The sequence below is a fragment of the Astatotilapia calliptera genome, chromosome 2 (genome assembly GCF_900246225.1).
Source record: "Astatotilapia calliptera chromosome 2, fAstCal1.2, whole genome shotgun sequence".
NCBI lineage: Eukaryota > Metazoa > Chordata > Actinopteri > Cichliformes > Cichlidae > Astatotilapia > Astatotilapia calliptera.
Window position 1 is genome coordinate 27639174 of NC_039303.1, and position 20053 is coordinate 27659226.

At 42.0% G+C, this 20053-nt stretch overlaps 1 protein-coding gene across 3 annotated transcripts; it reads right to left on the bottom strand.

The window, feature by feature from the left end:
- Positions 1 to 693: 693 nt before the first annotated feature.
- spon2a (spondin 2a, extracellular matrix protein) lies at positions 694 to 18693 on the bottom strand. Of its 3 annotated transcripts, XM_026191976.1 has the most exons (7): positions 18537 to 18693; positions 17819 to 17891; positions 9295 to 9523; positions 7125 to 7345; positions 2519 to 2710; positions 2013 to 2184; positions 694 to 1642 (listed from the first exon to the last, which is right to left on the bottom strand). In XM_026191976.1, exons 3-7 carry the CDS (start codon positions 9521 to 9523, stop codon positions 1455 to 1457), a joined length of 1002 nt encoding a protein of 333 aa, XP_026047761.1. In that variant the 5' UTR covers positions 17819 to 17891; positions 18537 to 18693; the 3' UTR covers positions 694 to 1454. The 3 variants fall into 3 exon arrangements, with proteins under 3 accessions (XP_026047761.1, XP_026047757.1, XP_026047746.1); XM_026191972.1 differs by lacking the exons at positions 17819 to 17891; positions 18537 to 18693 and adding an exon at positions 14144 to 14248; XM_026191961.1 differs by lacking the exons at positions 17819 to 17891; positions 18537 to 18693 and adding an exon at positions 14099 to 14248.
- Positions 18694 to 20053: the final 1360 nt, after the last annotated feature.

The window sequence follows — 20053 nt, forward strand, 5'->3', positions numbered from 1 at the left end:
AATTTAAGTCTTCAATTGTACAAAAATACTGCCAGTAAACAGGAAAATAAGCTTGGAGTAAGTGCACAACGTGTCATCTAATGAATACATGTATTTCTGTGATTGAAATTATTTTTTCATGAGGATCACTGTGGTTATTGTTGTTGATTGTGACCACTAGGAGGTGCTACATCGCCACAAAGCCATCATTAAAGGGCAATGACGAGACTTCCAAGTGAGGCTTTAAAACAGTTTAAAAGAAATTTAATAAATGTGCCTTTCTATCTATAAACAAATATAACTGTGAGCTATATTTTTGGGATATTTATGGCTGTGTATCTTTGCAGCAATCTTCTTCTTTTGGCTGCTTCCTTTAGGGGTCACCACAGGAGACCATCTCACCCTGTCCCCCAGCATCCTTCTCTATTACACTGGTGTAAAAGAGAAGTTACTCCTTCACTGCATCCATATGAACATAATTTTGTATCATATATCCCACCTCTGCATGTGTCCAAACGATCTCACCTTTGCCTCTCTTTGTCTCCAAACTGCTCAATTTGTGCTGTCCCTAATGTCCCCCAATGAAAATCTGACGATATTCAGATAAATGCCTGGTCCTGACCCCATGCATTTAGTAAACATTTATTAAAATATATAATTTTCACACATAAACACCATACAGCTGGAAAACCACACTGAAGAACAACACAGAAATTAATTTGAAAAACACACCTCCATGTTTATTCATGAGTTATACAAGATACGATACATTAGAGTATGTACAAAAGTCTCAACAATGAAATATCAAAAGAGAAAATAATACAAATATTTTAATCTTTCTTCCAATAAAAACCTGCATCGTGTCTTATTGCAAGCCAGCTTCTTCAGACTGGCATTACGCTTCAAGTCAGCCACTGGGTGTCTCTTATGAAAGGTCATATTTATAAAATGTGGTGTGAGGTTATTTTGAAATCCGGCAAGCATGTATAGGTTATCTAAGAGAAGTAATGCCAGCATGCCTGTAGAGGTATGCAGTATGTGCAAGGACATTTGTGAGCACTCTGTGCCAGTGTGCAGCTATCGACATACAGTTTGAATGCATACGTTGCTGACAATGAACAGACCATAATCAGTTTTTCTCTTCTGCATCTACAACAGTTCCAAAAACCAAAAATATCACTTTGCACTCAAAACATTTAAACCGCTGTCTCAAGCTTTAATACCCGTTCAGCATGCAGTTACAATCAGACTCATAAACTTCAGTTCCAGAGGAGCGTTCGCCCTAAATCTGACGGCCTTCGCTGTTATCGCGCCACATCTTAAACTTACAAAACTTAGCTGTAACAAAGACAATTGAACCCCTCGCTTCATAAACGCGCCGATCAAGATGCAGAAACCTTTTAAAGTCCGGCAGTAATGACACAAAATCCCAGTGTGTTGCATACCGGCAGCATGCGTGCTCATGCACTCTGCAGCTACTGGAGTTGCATGCAGCTGTGCGGTACACATTCAGCCTGTTCCTCCAGCTCAGGGCAGGGGGTTCCAGCGTTGGCTGGTCGTAAGAGGATGTAACGTGTGCGGTGGCGGACGCCGCCCCTGGAGCAGGGACCCAGACACAAACCCCAAGACGACCAGAGCGACACTTCACAGTCCAATGGCGTTGCTGAGAAAGAGATGAGGAAAATATAAGAGACAGCCAAAAAGGTGTAGAAGTACTGCGATTTACCAAAGACGCAACTATGCTGTGAGTTTCCTGTAGCATTTAAAGGGACTGAGTGCATTCCCATTTTATACTATGATTTAACCAACCAAATACTCATTAAATCACATTTCTATTTATTCAGTAGAGACATAGACTGCTAACCTACTTAAATCATCATTATATGTGACTAAATGAACCATAATGTGACTTCAATGCAATGAAAAACACAATAAAACCACATTATGTGTCTCTTTGATTACCTGTGCTCTCCTATCCAATCATTCGCATCGATATTTGGCCTTTCAGCATTAAATGTGTCCAGTGGTCATACCTGAGAAGCGGCGGGGACTGATAGAGTTGGGCAGAATGTGGTTGGACATCGCGGTTTGATGGTCACGTGATCTGCTCTGTCGCGTGATCCTTATGCTGGCAATCGGTGGAAGATCCTTCAAGCGTGGATAGTAGAAGGAGTTGGCCGGGTGGTTTGGAAACTGAGAGGTGATCTGGAGAAGTCAACAAAGAGCGGTGAGGCATATCTCATCAGGAGAGCCAGCAGATTCTCAAGACAACTTTGAATGGACAATAGCCCACTTTCAGACACATGCTGGGAAAAGATAGATGGTCCGTTACGCAAGAGAGCCTTCTTAACTGAAAAAACAACTTCATGTCAGACGTGAGGCCTGCCAAGCAATAACTTAAGTGAAGGAATGATATCCCTTAAGCATCCTGCAAAGTTCTAAAAATAAAAATAAGACTATACAAAAATGTACCTAGAACGTAGAGAAGTGTCAGGTTATGAGCACATGATGTACTAGTCCACACTGGAAGCATTCCTACCTTTGTGATGTTTTCTGGAGGGCTGGTGGGGAAGTTAGGAGAGGAGAAAGTGAATCCACTGTCTGTGCCGGCATCATAAGGGTGGAGGTCAACCGTCACTTCCTGTTTCCACTGGTTGCCCTCACAAAGATTTAGGCTGTCCACACCAACAAACCAGTCAGGGCTGGGGATCACCTTCACCATCAGGGACAGCTGTTGATACAAGAGACACTGTTAAGTGAATATTTAAGCTTATAGGCCAGAACTAGTCTTAATCGGTCAAGTCATCGGTTCATAAGCAGATTTAAACTGAGTGGCAAAGCTATAAAGTGCTTTAATGTTGACAGCATGGATGTCTTTGTGTCGGTGTCAGGGTGGAAAAGCTAACTTACAGGGCCCTGTGGGAAAAAATAAATGCCACCTAAACCTAAAAAGTGGCAGTAAGAACTGCAATCAAGCATTTGTAATAATTGGCAATAGGTCTTTCAGATTACTGGGGCTCACCATCTTTGCAGAATTGTTTTAATACAACCCTAGTAAGTGGTCTGCTTATGGTCATCCCAAAGCATCTCCATCAGATTTAACTCCAGACTTTGATTAGGCCACTCCAAAACCTTTCTGTTCATTTTTCAGTCATTCAGAGGTCAGTTTGGATAGCATTTTTCACTTCGTTCATAAACAAAATCATTGTACTTGGGTTTGACTAATGAAATGTGCATGATGATCTAAAACATGTAAGTGCAACAAATATGCAAAAAAAAAGAAAAAAGAAAGAAATCAGGAAGGGGCCAGATACGTTTGAATGAATTGTTCATTATTTTGATTTATTTTCACCCTGCAAAGCATCAGCAGCATTTTGTGTTCAGTCACTATTCTCAGATGTCAGACTATGACGGTGAGCATTTTCCTTTTAACATCAGCGATGATGAAAATGCAGTCACATTAATCATTAATTAGTAGTCTAACTCACTATAGCACAAATGTTACACTCAATCCTCTGTTATTATTTCTGTGGTTACAATCAAAAGTCTAACTGTGGAATTTTGGATGAGAAAAGGCTGACCGAAGGCTGTTTGGGGAAGAAAAGACAAACAATCCATAAAAAACAATAAATCTGATCCCATCAGCACAGCAATATTTTTTTATAATGCTTCTTGTCTTTTAGTATAGTCTAAACCGTAATTATGTGGACAGCCAAGCTCTTTTTGTTCATCAGGCTCTGTGCTTTAGAGCATCCACTTTGTTCTAAAGTAATGCTAAAAACATCCCAGCTTTAATATGTAATAGACGTGATATACTTATATTTCCAAATTACAGGGCCCAGATTTTCGGGGGTTCAACAGCAGTTGGACATTTGGCTACCAAGTGTGTTACATTTAAACATTAGAATATGTACTAAAGAGTTTAGACTGACAAAAAGTGCTTGTCAATATAAGTAAACAACGTGGTCTTCCAGAGGGATCAGAGATAGTTGGCTTGACAGATCAACAGACAGGCATGCACGCAGTAACACTCTCAGAAATAAGCTTACAGTATAAGCCCATTTTTGTCCTGATAGGTATTATCTACACGAAGTTATCGCCTAAGCAACATTACTGGACCTTAAGGCAGCTTTTCAGGGGCCAAAGAGAGTACATATTTTCACTTTTAGGGTTTGTGAGGCAGATTATGTTCAGTTTCTTTAGTATCCAAGTCCTTTAATGTAATCAATTAGATTATGTTCACCTGTGACTCTGCTTCAATCTTCCGTCTGTGTATTTATAGTGCTGCCTTCCCTCTACTGTCAATGTCACTGTTAACTTTACACAATACAAGTTGCTGTTCTCTGGTTTTTAGTGTCTTCTAGCCCCAGGGAGTTTTTACTATTCATTGACTTTGTTTCTCTTTTGTGGTTTGCCTCACAAACATCATCAGCTTAACAAAGGGCTTGCCTTTTGCTCCTGCCCCCCCGTGTCTGCATGTTGGGTCCTTCTTCACCACACACTAACACCTAAACTTGTAAAACCTAAACTTGGGCTCTCTGTGTTAAAGTGGATACATGTGACTGTCCAAATGCTCACTGCGTGAACTATATTACAGGAATCATTCTGCAGAACTATAAATGCATTAAGAATGACATCACGCTCAAAAACACAGCTGATCTCAGGATTTATAGCTCTAAAACTTATAAATGCATGTGAGCTCATGAGCTCACTCAGTTTCCTGTACAGGTTTAGATTGTGTGTTCTCTGTGATGGATGTTTCCTGAGTGCCAGTGACCTCATACAGGAAGTGGCCTGGAGGTCAGCACACACCGAGTTCACAGATGACCAGAAAAAAGCACATCTGAAAACGCCTTCTCACTCAAGGGCCGATATTTGAGGACCTTGGCTAAGCTGCTCAGTCTCAGGGAGGGATTGCTGGGCTTGGCTGGCTTTTGATGGATAGGAAAGGGTGGCCTGGAGGATGGGGGGGAAAGAGCTGGAACAGAAATCAAACTAGTCAAAAGAGACTCAGACAGGAGAGTAGCTAGAGTCAGAATGACACATGAGGTCTGTTTCTTGGCTGTAATTCATGCCAGAGAACAGAAAAAAACAAATCAGAGGTCGCACTCTTGCTTTTATGAATCTACTCATCCACTCTTTCCTTTCTTCCTCCTTTTATTCTGCAAACACCGCTCCTTCATCGTCCTCTTTTTTCAGCCTCCTCTGAAACAGCGGCTTTTCCAAGAAATCATTCCGCTATATCCATCGGGCCACTCAGCAAGGATGTCTTCTCAGGGGTATTCCTCGTCAGCAGCTTGATCAGTCCGCGGATGTTTTGCAACGCACGGGCCAGGAAGTGTCTCCAACGCATAGACGGTTTCAAATCTCCCATGACCCCTCTCACTTTTTTCCCCAACCCATCAAAACAAACAGCATAGTCATCCCTGAAAGCATGCGACTCTGTCACCTGAATTCTTGCTCTCAAAAAGCCCTGAATTTCCCAACGGGGCTTATTCGTTGTAATCTGTCTGTTTTAAATTACACACCAAGAGCAGAAGAGTCATGAGCAGTGGAGATGGAAATCATATGTGTTTGGGATTTTTTTGCTTTTTAGGTCACTGAGCATGAATGTTTTGGTTGTTTGGAAGAGAAAGGATGGTATTTATAAATGAGCGTGCGGGAGAAACAGACAGAGAAGCACAATAGCAGACTGAGCAGACGACAGCTTCACATCATTCACGTGTGCTCAGCACAAAACCGCCGATGTCACGCTTTCCTTTGCTGTTCTGCCCACAGGTCTAAAAACAGACCATTTGAAAGCAGCCACAGGCATCATATACCTAGATGACAAGCTGCTAAGCTGCTGTCCATGACTCGTACTTACCAACGATGCCCTCCGACCAGGTTGTTTATGATTTTTTTAAGGTCCTCGGGTTCAAGCAGTGCGACAGGCAATAAACAAATGTAGGTCACCAGACTTTCAGGCAGACACACACCTATTCCTACAAGCTCCAGTAAAATGTCCACCCTCTCCTCTATACACCTTTTTCCTTCTTGTTCATCAGCTGCGTATGCCTGACTCATAAAGGGGTTATTTTATTTCGAGTTGTAACTTTTCCACATGGCCATGCCTCAAATCCTTTGCCTTTGTTTAAGGCCCGGCTCCTAAATTTAACCCGAGCCTCAACAAAGAGTCCAACCGTGACTTTTGCTCCCGCACTCGGTCACCATTCAAGATACGCAGCGCTATCCAGCAATGAGTAAAGCCACAACCTTAAATATGGCTCATGTGGGACCACAGCGGTTATCCTCCACAGCTGGTTCTTTAGTGCAACAGTTTCACATTGTGTTTCCTTAGAAAAGGATTTTCCCTGCTAAGCTGCAGTACAGGAAATCTGACACAGAAGAAAAGAAAAGTTTGCAAAAAAAAAATCTTGGTAAACATTTACTTAATTTGGTTCACTCGGGTAGCTGAAGTCACATGAAGATGTTCTGATCACCTGGGATCACTTTAAGGTTGAGCACACGGGTAAAATGATCAAAGCAACCATTAAATGTTGGTGTAGAAGAGGCATGGGAGCATATGTTATTATTCTTGTCTGCTTCCAAAATATGGAGCCAGTTGAAGGCTTAAAGCAGGTAAACTGTTAGCAAAAGTTATCTACAAAAGCAGCTGACATTTTCTTGTCTTTATTGGACCATGGGCGAAGTGTAAAAACAGTGTGCTGCTCTTTATATAGTGGGTGTCATCTAGTTGTTATATATTTAATTTCATCATCACATGAAGACAGATTCCAGATTCCACTCGCTATATCGTAACGTTTGCTGTACCAATTTATCAAACTTCTTATCTAACGCTAAGAAAACAGGCAAATGTGTTTCCAGAAACAGCTCCCTGTGCTGCGCGTCATCATGGGTCCGCAGCAGACAGAGCACAGACCTTGCAGGATGGATGTGGGCGTTTGTGGCTGCAGAGCTGAAGCACTTCAGCTAAACATAGGCTGATTGGATAGTGGAAAGAAGTGGTGAAGTGTTTAATCAGAGCAGATGAACGTGGATGTTATGGGGAGGCTGGTCACCAGATGACGGAATAGGTTTAGCCCAGCAGATGGTTTGTGTGACTTACTGCGTCTGAGTATTTATGAAGGTAAATTTGTGCCTACCAGTGAACTCCGGGGATGAATAAGCATCTCTGTGGAGCTGTGCCCGATGCCGTTGGGGATGCCAGCCGTTCGGTACATGGCGCCGACCACGCGCTTCTTCCTGGCCTCCTTGGCTGTCTTCATCAGCTCCACCGTCACTCCGAGTTCAGCGAAGCTCTGAACCCCTGCGCTGGCTGGAGCGCCCTCCTCCCATAGCCGAAAATGACGATTATGGCTGACCGCTAAAGAGAGAAAAGAAATTGAAGAAAGAGGAGATGACAGGAGTAAGATGCTTATTCACTGGAATGCATATCAATGTCAGCGAAGCACCACAGAGCCTCAGCCAGACGATGAGATCATTTCCACCAGTGGAGCCTGCATGTATTTCTATGGCTCTCTCCTCCTTCCTGCACTTAAGCATTTAATTCTAAAGGAATTGCCCACATGCATGTCTTTGGCAATATTGCAAGGTTACAGTTACGTCTTTTCTCCATCTATCACTGAAGAAACCACAACACTGCTGCCAGGAGGTAGGTCAGGAACTCGGATTGGCAGCCAGATGGTGGATAAAATAATAAATTCATAACTTTTACTCTTGCTTTTTCTGATACGTCGGGTCCGTGAGCATTTGCCTCACATTCCTATGTTTTGTTGTGGCTATCTATGAAATCGCTTTGAATGGAGACACTGATTTAGGCTGAACTGTTTGTACCACAGCTTCTGGAGCTACGTTGTTGAATCCCACAGAGCTACTGGCCTGGGCCGGTGGTTTTAAGGGCAAAGTAAGGTTAGCCAGAAACACGTTGACAAATGCTCTGATGGTTCTGCCTTACCTCACTTTTCAGACCCGTGTACAGACGCACGCACGCCAACGCATTTAAGTTAAAACGCCGAACCACACACACACATGATCTGCCCAGCACACTTCACACACTATCTTGTTTCTTTCCAAACTGCGATTACTTCATGCTTAATTACATTACCATCCTAACAAACTTCCCACAAGCATCATTGAAACTTGATAACCCATCACGTTTGAGCCCTATCAAGACATTAAATCCCATTTCCCTCTAATTCTCTTGAGTATTTGTTTTTGGCTATGACAAACTCCATTCCTCCTTTATTCTGTTGGCCGTCAGACCTTCTTCAGGTTGTTTTTTTGTGCGGTGACAGATTTCATCCCCAGTTTTCTTTGTGTCCCCCTGCTGCAGACTCTGAGGCTACTGAAGTCTTTGTTTTTCTTTTCTTGTGACAAAGTCCAATCCCCGGTGCCCAGCACCCTAGAACATTAAAAGCCATTATGGGTGTGTCAGAATCTCTGATGCCTCTGTCTATATGGAGTAAGTAGGACATCATCCTCTGGCAAAGCAGTCAAGCACCAATGGGAGACCTAGAAACCAGACAAAGCTGCAGCCACCACACAGCAGTCCAAGACGCCGCACACACAGATGTGCAGACATCTGCCATCCATCCATCCACAATGTTTGTTTTTTGCTTTTTTTAAAAGAGGGAGAATATAAGGTTGTATCTGGTTCTGCTTCTCCTCCTCCTGGCTCCGAGGTGAGTGGTCTGACCCCACCACACCCCAACTATCATCACCCACCTTCAGCAGCCCCAAACTCACCACTCCAGTCTTTACCGCCAACACTGTGGTAAACCAGCGGAAATGTGGGAAGGAGAGTAGGACTGACTCGAAGAAATAGAGAAATATTAAAGATACAGCTGAAGAGAAGTTAGAGAAACAAAGAGAAACGCTACCATCTGGGAGCGTTTAGGTTGTTTTTCTTGTTGCTCTCAACTTTTTGCTGTTTTGCTCATTAACATCTCTAACCTCTTTTTGTATGCAGTTGTGCATGAAGCTCCTTGATGAGGAACAAAAAATAAATAAACTGCCCTTGGGTGAAGCAGAAGTTGCTTCAGTGTGACTGCTCGTCCAAAATGTCCTTAAGTCTCACTGTGAATGTGATTTGTGCATTTTGATTGGCTCACCTGTTACACAAAAGCTTTACATCGGTAAACTCTTAACTGCTGAAAATAAATGAAAAAAAAATACTGTGACTCTTTGCTGCTGTTGCGAATCTGAAGTAATAGTGCACATGCAATGGATTATCAGGTGTCACAGTAAAAATTTCCATTTAACATGGATGATTTTCCAGTAACCTGTGTTTCCACCCCCATGGGTCTTTCTCACCTATGAGTTTGGACCACTGTGCAGGGGGTCGGAACAGTGGATACTGCTTTGGGAAAGCCTGAGGGCTCCAGTGACCAGTAAAGACCAGGATGTAGGAAGCAGGACTCTTGGCTGTGCATTCTGTCCCAATGAGCGGTCGCAAAGGCCCAGCAAATGTGAAGCCAAGCTTCACAAGTACGAGAAGGAGCTGCTGCAGCCAGCCACAGGTCAGGTGCTCTGATGACATCATCTGCAAGAAATGGAGAAATGAAAAACAAAAAAACAAAAAAACATTAAAGTCTTTCTCCTTGCTCTGTGCACAATCATTGTAAAAAGAAATAAATAAATCACTGTGGCAAATGGCATGAACAAAAAGCTGCTGAACAAGTCTACCATAAACTCTGTGACATATAATCTTTGTACGTGGGCAAGTAAATGAAAAGATCGCAAGACGAACATTTAGGAAACCAAACCCAGACAATCCCGGAAAATCAGTATGAGTGGGGAAATTCCATATCCCAGCCCTGATATCAAAACACAGCCTTTTTATCAAAGACCAAAGCCCGATGAACTCCCTGACCCTTAGGCTTCCTATTAAAGAAACTCTCCCATTTCTTTGGTCTGGCCAAGAGACTTCTGACAAAAAGCCAATTTCTGGCTACAGGGAAAACATCACGTTGTAATGTCTGCTGTAGACGCCGCCTTTAAATAAAACAACATCTCTGAGGATGGATACAAATTTCTGTCTGCTCTACTGATCTCACCGACTGACCATCCACTGACCACCAGCTGCTGACTCAGACTCACACTCTATTAAGAGGCAGAGGGGCGACGGGGGCATGACAATTGCTCAAAATGCATTTCAGCTCCATAGGTCACAGTCTAGAAACCCCCATTTGTTTTGAACTCTTTGTGATTTTTACATTCATGAGAACAATATTATTGGGAAATCCACAGAAATTCTGGTGAAAATGCTTTTAGTTGAATTTATTTTTAAATTTGTGGTGTTTTGTTTTTCTGTTTTTTTAATGAGTCTACCGTTGTGGAGAGATAATCTGTTATCTCTAACAAAGTAGCCAACAAAGTAGTCACTACATCCGTCCTCTCAATTTTCTGTTTTATAGCAACAATAACATTATTCACTTTGTTGGAGTGTTGGCCTGGTATTTACTGTCATTGGACGAGCAGAAGAAAATGGATGGCTGTGAATTATAAACTCTCTCCACCACAACTACTTCTATGTTGCATACTGAGGGTAAACAAGTAGTGTTGTTTTTACTTTGTTTTTTAAGATTATTACAAAAAATCTCAGCTCAACTTGCAACTTTGCAATCAAACCAACTATAAAAACCAGATAAACTGCTGGGACAGCTGTTCATTAGCAGAAGTACAGAATCGGCCAATCACAGGGCAAGAATTCTGTGCATTTCTGTGCAGACATAAAATAGAAAGGCAAAATTAAAATTGACTTTAATAACTACTTGTTACAACCAAGGTATGCAGAAGAGCAACTCTGAACCTTGAAGCTGAAAGGCTACAGCAGCAGAAAACCAAATTGGGTGCCGATTTTGTCAACTAAGAACAGGAAGTCGAGGATAAAATTCATAGAGCTCACCAATACTGAACAACAGCAAACTGGAAAAATGTCCCAATTTCTGCTGCAGCTTTCAAAAGGTAGAGTCAGAATCTGGTGTAAATAACATGAAAGCATGGAACCATCCTGCTCTGTATCAACAGTTCAGGCTGGCTGTGGCTGGCAGCCTTTGGGCTCCTTCATACCAACTGAGCATTGCTGTTGATCATGTCCATCTGGATGCTTCCAGCCATGTCACAAAGCTCAAATCATCTCCAGATGGTTTCTTGAACATGACAATGAGTTCACTGTATTCAAATGGCCTCCACAGTCACCAGTTCTCAATTCAATAGAGAAACTGTGGGATGTGGTGCAACAGGAGATGTACAGCCAACAAATCTGCAGCAACTCTGTGATGCTGTTGTGTCAACATGGATCAAAATCTCTGAGGAACGTTACCAGCACCTTGTTGTATTTGTGCCATGAAGAATTAAGGTACTTCTGGGGGCAAAACAGAGTCCAACCAGGTACTAGCAAGTAATAAAGTAGCCAGTACACAAAAAGGAAAGACACACAGGGGCAGTGCATTAAAAACTTGAGCAATTGCAAAGGTGGGAAACACACAAGGGCAGGAAGCGGAGGATTAGGAAGCGGATTCTCACAGTGAAGAGGACAGCATTTGTGTTTGCTGCCAGCTTTCAAGGGTAGCTGTAATGACAGAACTTTGAGCAACTGGCATAGCCTTACTGTTGAACTCTTAATGGCAAAGAAAGAGTCCCACTGTCAGAAGAGTTAAAGAAGACGAGCAAGAAGAGCGGCAGAAAATCAGTAGTTGGATTCAGAAGGAAATTCACAGCCTCGGGACCCAAGAGGATTCAAAAGCAATTATTAGCTAGCATTATTTCTCCTAAATGAAAGAACAACCCTGCAGTGCTGTGTGTCATAGTGTGCACGTACCAATTTACATCTAAATTTGTTCCAGATCTGGCTTTTTGATTCCACTTTCAAAATGTGATCTTACAATTATTCCCAAATACCGTCCTAATCTAAACTGGCACCTAGATTAGATGGGCCCAAAGTCATTGACATGCTTCGCTGAGTCGAGCATTTCAAGGGAAAATACACAAAATGACATCACCTCACTTATTGTGTTTTATTTGCAGATCCTTTAGCTCCGTCTCCAGTCTGTAACTTCGAGGCAGATCTTTTTTTCCGTTTGTGTGATACAGAAAGGGAGAGTGGCATTTGTGTGAGTTACTACAGTATAACTAAAACTCCAAGCAGCTGCAGAATGCAGACAGTTAAATTTGGGCAAGTCAAAAACACACACGTGTGTATGTAACACCCCCCCCACACACACACACACACACACACACACAACACTCATGTCCACATTGTCAGTGAAGTCTATTTTCAGGGGTCAGATAGTATTACTCCTCCAATATAGCTGCAAAACTCCAACTCTGACACTTTTCTGACCGCGTCCTCGCAGCGTGTTTTATCCATTCCCCGTCTCCATTAAATGTCTCCACTGCACTGTTTAACTGCCAGCTGTAAAAAAATACCCCACATATGGTGACACACAGAGGTCCCAATCGATCGTGCAGCTCAGTCATCAGATCACCTCACTGACTGCTGCAGCTTGGCTGGAGTCAGATGAAGCTTCAGGATGAGAAGTATGGGTCTCCTTCCAGAGAGTAACTTCAGCTTCTTATCTTATCTTTGTGACTGAAGCTTGTGTGTGGAAATTCATGACCTGGACCCTGCAGGCTTTAACGTCACCATGTGAACTTGGTAACTGTGACTGTCCTGTCTGCTCTCTCCACTATGTTTATTAGCGAAAAGGAGGTCAACGCTGTGACAGGGTGATGCAAACACTTACTTAAACACTCTGGACATATATGATCTTTTATTCTGAAATTATTTGTTTCTGATCAACTCTGACCTGCTCTACAGTGAGACTGGTTTATTTGACCCTCTTACGCTCCTTTTGAATTCATCCCATTGACCCCGTAACACACTAAAGAGACATTTCTTGAATTCCCACATGGACACGGTGAGCTTTATCGGTTAGCACGCAGACACACTACCAGCTGATGCGTGCTGCTGCAACACACGCAGAGATAATAGCTTCTTTTTTTATAAAAATACACATAAAAGACACAAAAACTGTCAAACACGCAGTTACATGCACGCACACAATTTAGATGTGCACTCACCAGTCGGCACAGACAGACAAACACAGCGGTGTTTCTGTCAGGCACGAGACACAATAAAACAAGGGGATGTGGCGCAGAGCCAAACTTAAGCGGCTGCCGCCCTCCGGGCACATTTACTGTGCAATTAAAGTGGCTTCAAGCAGAGATAATACACACATTCACCTCAGCTCATACACAAAGGCATTCGGTTATGAACACAAAAGCACAGATTTGTTCACGCAGCCAGAGGTACGTTTGTTTTTAACAAGAAAATGGAAAGGGGATAATTTGCTTTTGTGGCCAAGATTTTTCATGAAAATCTTTTACGGGGCAACGGCCGGTTTAGGAGTTTGTGTCGAGAAGGGAGACACATCAGTCTGTCTTAAATTAGCCTACTTCTGTGCAACCATTTCATTCATTCGTGCATACAAAGAGAAAACGCAGTGAGATGTGCATCACATCGACGGCAGGTCTGAAACTTTAACTGCTTCTCGTGTAGCTGGAAGGGAAATTATGATACCTGGTACAAAAGAAAAGTGAGGAGGCACTGCCTGAGTTTGGCTTTCCTGACGATATGGATTTATAATATGAAAAAAGAAGAACTAAAAATCAGCTGTGAAACAGAAAAATCTAGTCGAATCATTCCTGCAAGGGAAGAGTTCAGTGATGGGAAATTGATTCATCTCTTTATTTACTTGAATATTTCAATCACTGCCACTTAACACAAATCTGCTACATTTCAGAGAGAATAGTGTAATTATTAGATACTTTACTAGCTAGTAGCAAGATCACAAATTAGTTTTGTGTACAACCAACCTTCAGTCTGGGCTTTTTAAATGCATGCAGTATAACATAACGCTGAATTTGCAGAATTAGATACTTTCAATTGAAATTTGATGTGTCATATGATTATATTACATTATATTTCAGAGGCAATACTGACAAGGTTAAAATTATACATTTACTTAAGCAAGATTTTCCATTAAAGTGGGTATTTGGGTTAAACTCACCCAGGCTTTCTGTGCAGTGAATGAATGAAGTGTGTGTTCCCTACCTGTGCTGGATTATCAGTGACAGAGAGAAGCTGCAGCAGACTCACAGAGAGGGTACAGCTCCACTTGCTCCCTATTGTAACCGGTTTTCTGGTGCAGCCTTATCAACCTTTATCCCTCGGTTGCCCGTCTTTATCTCTTTCCAAATTTCTCTCCTCCTCCCTTCTTCGTATCTCCTCATGTTACCCTTTCTCTCTTCCTTTCTCCTGCTTTCTCCTCCCCCTCCTCGTTTTTTTTCCCTTTTCCTCCCCCTACTTCTCCTTGTATGGAAAGGCAGTTAACAGCCTCACTCCTCTCCCCTCTTTTCTCCCTCTTAGCCTCTCTCTCTATTCTTTCAGTGGCTGTGTAAATTCAACAGGCACATTGCTGACAAGGTAATCAACACCACCTTGGCCTCTCTCTCTCTCGTCATACCCCGTTCAGCTCTATGTATTATCTTGCCCCCGTTTTTCAGCTCAAGCTGTCAGACTTGAGAGGTGTAGAGTTGCTGAATAATGGCAGTAAATTAGAAAGAGAAAGAAGCGGGGCTTCATGCACAGACATGCAACCTGGTTAACAGATGAGCTCAGTCTGGACAGAAACATGGGCTTTTATTTCTGCAGTGAATGCACTGATTGGACACCGCAGATAACCAAAGAGTTTAAAGTGGTTCCTGTCTACTTTTTTTCCCACCCCTTTCAAATAGTTCTCCTGTCCTGTGGCCTATCCATCTGTGATCTCAGTTGAGGAACCCCATTTCCTCAGGTCAGAGTGTCTAAGTATGTGTGTGTATATGAGAGAGTGAAAGAGACGTGTGGCCACCAGGTCCCACAGCTGGTAGACACATGGACGACCAGGGAGGTTTCTGTTGCCGGCCGCCACAAACTTATCAACGTGTCAGAGGCTGAAACTAAATAAGACTGTTTGTACGCGGTGCAACAAAGCAGCCTGCGTGTCATCAAAACACACACCCTGCTTGGGCTCAGTGTGGACCGAGCCTTGCCACTCTCAAGACATGTGCTATCAGCTTGACCTGGCAAACATCAGCCAGAGCAAGAAGAAAACAGGCAGCCATGTCACTATATAGCCCTAAACCTTCCTGGAATAAGAAGGGATGAAGAGGCGAGGGCAGAGGAAGAGTGGGGTTAGATGTGGATCGGGTAACAATTTGGACTTTGTGTCCTGCAGTTATAAACAATCACGCAAACACCATCAAACACATCTGTTTCCACTACTACTTCCTCACCAGCTCTATCTATCTATCTATCTATCTATCTATCTATCTATCTATCTATCTATCTATCTATCTATCTATCTATCTATCTATCTATCTATCTATCTATCTATCTATCTATCTATCTATCTATCTGTCTGTCTGTCTGTCTGTCTGATCATGCTGATGCTGTTGAAAGTAGGTTACGGGAAATAAGCATGACTCCCTTGCTGCTGCCTGCTGATTAATGACAGTGAGCTTAGCATCCAGACTGACTTACCGCGTTAATGTGAAATGTCAGTGACACTCTATCAGCTGCACAGGTGTGCATACGTGCATGCAATCAAACACACTGCACCCACAAAACGACCTCAGTTTTGACCCCACATTGGGAGGTATGCCGGTGGACACTGACACACGTGTGCCTGCAAACCTATGTGGGAATTGATGAATGCTTACATTACCATAACACATGCAGAGCTCACGGTTAAGCTGCGCTCTCCAGCGCACACACACACTCAAAAAGTCTCGCTTTAGGACACCGGATACAGCAGCGGATTTGCCTGACTGACGCAAATCGGCAAGATAGCTGGAGGTTTTCTTCCTGTCGATCACGTGCTCACGTCAGTGCTACACAAGCCAAGCGAGTAGGGCAATGAAAGGAAAACCGTGAGCTAATCACAGAGCGTTGTGCGTGGGACATACTAGATCCACTATGTCAGCCTCACTGCCATGAACAGTCTGCACCCCTATAACAGGAAAGAACAGCAGGGAGAACAGATGGATTACACCGATACACGGTGCATGAGACCAAAACCAACAATGTGTTCATCCATCTCTCAACTCCTCAGCACATCTTTACCCTCCCTCTGCCACGCAGCTTAAACTCATTTATCCCTGCAAGAGATAAATATTTAAAAACAAGTCACAAATATATACTCGTTCCCTAAAACACATGGGTGTGGAGATGTTACCGATGAAAGAGGAGTTGGCACGACAGAACAGAACATTTTGGTATAGGTTTCGATGTTTTGCAAAATGAAAATAAAAACAGAATCCAATAATTTTTAAATCATCTAAAATACTGTAAATAATTGAAATGTGAAAACTGAGAAATTTGTTTATTTCTTTGACCCAAAAAACACTATTTGAAGAGGATGTGACAGGGTCATGTTTACCCCTGTGTTACATCAGCTCATCTTTTAACAACAGTCTATAAGAGTTCGTGAACCGAGCAGAGCGACTGCACTAGCTTTGCAAGAAATGTATTTCCCAGTCTTGCTTGACAGAAGATGTTAGGTTCTCAACAGGGGGATTCAGGGCCTTTGTTAAAATGTATTACTCATTTATAAAGACACATACAGCTCATTTCATCTGTCCCCAAACAGACCCTGATTCGCTGCAATGGTAAGAAAGACCAGTGAAAATTTTGAAAAGTACTCCAAAGAACCAAAATTTTCACAACAGCCATTATGTATGTCCAACCTTTGGACCTCGATTTTTTAATACAAATCGTAGATCTGCATGATTTGTGCTGATTTGAGATGGAGTGACCCATAATTACCTCAGAGTACCGTAAATGATGAACTGAAGCAGAGCATCTTGTTTTTTTACGTCTTGTCTTTGAATTTGTAAATCGTTATTTGTGCTTTTGAAACCCATTTTACTATACTTGCCATTATTTTCAGTATATTTTTTTTATTTACATAGATATATCACATGTGTAGCATTCATTAAATTGTTTAGTAAGTTTATTTAATTGTTTAGTAATAAGAACAAGATCCCGGATAGAAGCGGGTGAAATGGACTTCCTCCGAAGGTTGGCTGGCCTCTCCCTTACAGATAGGGTGAGAAGTTCGGCCATCCGGGAGGGGCTCAGAGTAGAGCCGCTGCTCTGGCGCCTCCTGGGTGAGGTGTTCCCGGCACGTCCCATCAGGAGGAGGCCCTGGTGCAGAACCAGGACATGCTGAAGACATTTCTTTTTCTCATTTAGAATTTAATACAGCTGTATTTTCTAAATTCTGTATGCTTCACATTGTTTTGTTGTTTTTACTTACGTTTTGCACATTATCTCAAATATTTAAGTTATGTTATCTGTGATAAAGTCCCCTGTATTACCAAAGTGATGTTTTTTTTTAACAAAGTTGAAGTCGAAGATAAATTAACTATCTCAGAGTATCAGAGTACCGGATTCATTCATTTTAAATTGAAAGCAAAACTGGTATCTTACTGATTCGGTTACTAGAAAAGAATGAAATTACTCCAAAGATGCCAAACAGCTTTGAAGATAGGATCCCTCCACATGAGGGGACATCAATCTGCCAGACTAATTTATCATAAGGGCAAGCACGCAACCAATATGAGACACATGTGGGTCCGTCAAACCGCTCCCCTGTATAACCAGAAAGACTCCAAACAGTTTTATTTCTTAACGTTTTCAACTCTGTATCTAAGACCTCTGTGTTGTTTTCTTTTCCACTCAAACCTGCAGACGACTCGTTTTAAAGAGTAGTTAAATGAAATTACTGACCTTGCAGAAGCAGGGCAGGAACCAGTTCTCACATTTTACTGGCCTGACCTGAAGGACTCCCTCCTCCTCTGAACTAAACAAACAAATAAAAAAAAATGTGTTGGCACAGCATGGGAACTGACAGATGTCGCAATGGTGTGTTTGAAGTGTGTGTGAATCAGGTCTGGTAAATAATACCGTTGGCACCCTGGGCCTGCTTCATCTGCACACATGGTTACATAACACAGTATATGCTTGTCACTCTCTTAAACAAAAACAGTAAGTAGGGCTGATACTACCTCTGATGACTGATAATAATTTTGTAGTTTGTATGAACTGCAATTAAATTTGGTTAATTTTATTTGAACCATAATTTAACCAAGAAATTTTAGAAAATAGACTAAAATCTCTTTTTCTTTATACATCTATCTTCCAAACACAACAACATTCAGGTATAGCTGCTAGCATATACCTCAATACCATTATTGAGCTAAAGTGGTACATATGGTTACTATTAAACCTTGAAAACTAACCTTTTAAGAAAAAAAAGCCAAGACCCAACCTAGCTATACAGTAAAACAATTCTAAAAAGCACATAAACAGCTGAAATTGAGTCACTTTTGATTATTGAGGCAAGATGCTCAGAGCTACATTAGCCGCTACTAGCATAGTAGCTGCTTTGTTGGTAGTGTGGGTGCCAGGAAAATGCATGCAGTTATTAAAATATGTGTAAACTTACATGGAAATACATCAGTATGTAAGACAAACACAGAGTTTGTGCAGTTTGAACACTCAAAGTCAGTATTTGGTGACTTAATTCTTCAATACAGTCTGAAATTTTTTAGGCTGCTTCGAAGCTCTCCAGCTCTTCTCTTTTTTGGATATTGACTGCCTTTTGCTCTGTTTTCTGTCGAGATGAACCCATAGTGCTCAATAATGTTGAGACCCGGGCTCTGGGGAGGCCAGTCCATGACTGACGGTGTTTCACTGTTTTTCCATCTAAGTATGTTTTAATTGCATCGGCAGAGTATCTGTGATCATTGCTAAAAAATGAAGCTGTTAACAGTCTGATGCTTGCCAGATGGCATTGCATAGTGGATCAAATATGACCGTAATTTTATGTGTTTATTTTAACGTTCTCCAATGCTATTGGCTGAAATGCAGCTCTAAACCTCTGTGCCTCCACCACGTTTTCAAGATGGCTGTTGACACTCACTGGTGCACCTCTTTTTTGGCATCCTCTGACAGTGAACCAAGAATTTTAAATCTGGATTCATTACTCCACAAGACCTGTTGGCACTGATTTTTAGTGCAGTTCTTGTGTAATTCGGCACAGCTCCGCCTTTTCTCCCTGCTTATTTTCCTTCTGTGAACAGTAGATGGATCAGCTGAAGGGCCAAATGAATCTTTCATGTCATATGTCAGATCTATATTGCAATTTTTCCTATTTCTTATGGACAAGACTTCTAGGTAGTGTTAATCTGCTGTAGTTTTACCTGCATTTTTTGTCCTCTACTTGTCCAGTTTCCTCAAATTTGTTCAGGGCATACTGCACACCATGGGAAGAGCTACTAGCTCTTTAGGAACCACCTTGTTGGTGCAAAAAAAATACTACCTTATTCCTGTCAAACTGTTATCGTTTGAACTGTTCACACATTCAGCTGAAAAAAATGGGAACAAATGATGTGGTTTTGTGACAGGCTGGTAGTTACAGTCTCTATCCTAGTTTTAAATCCAATTTAAAACTGGTTCTTTTTTTGAGTCGTTATATGTAGGCAACTCTGCTTCATCCCTTGAATTAGATGCCATTCTTTTACATGAATAAGTGTTTCACAAGTCAGCATTACGTGGCTTAACAAAAAGATATATTCATCTAAAACAGCCAGGTACAAGCACTGGGCTGAGATGAGTGAAACAAAATATCCAGAGAAAGACTTTGAAAGACCTTTAGAAAGCCTGGAGAACTAGTGCTCAAGACCATTTAAAAAAAAAATAAAAAAATAAAAAAGATACAAGGTCTGGCTCCTTTGAAATCAAATGCAGAGAAATGAGGGGTGGCTCTAGACTTGTGCACAGTACAGTAAAATGAAAACAGGGTCAAGAGCGATCTCTGCTCCATTTTAAAAGTTCCTGGTTGTGTGCATGTGGAAGCAATTTTGGAGCCAATAATCCCTCCACCCTCCTGAGCCCCCCTTCCTTGTATTCCCCACCTACTTTGCCCACTTGTAAACCTGTGGTCATGCTGGCAGTGCCTAA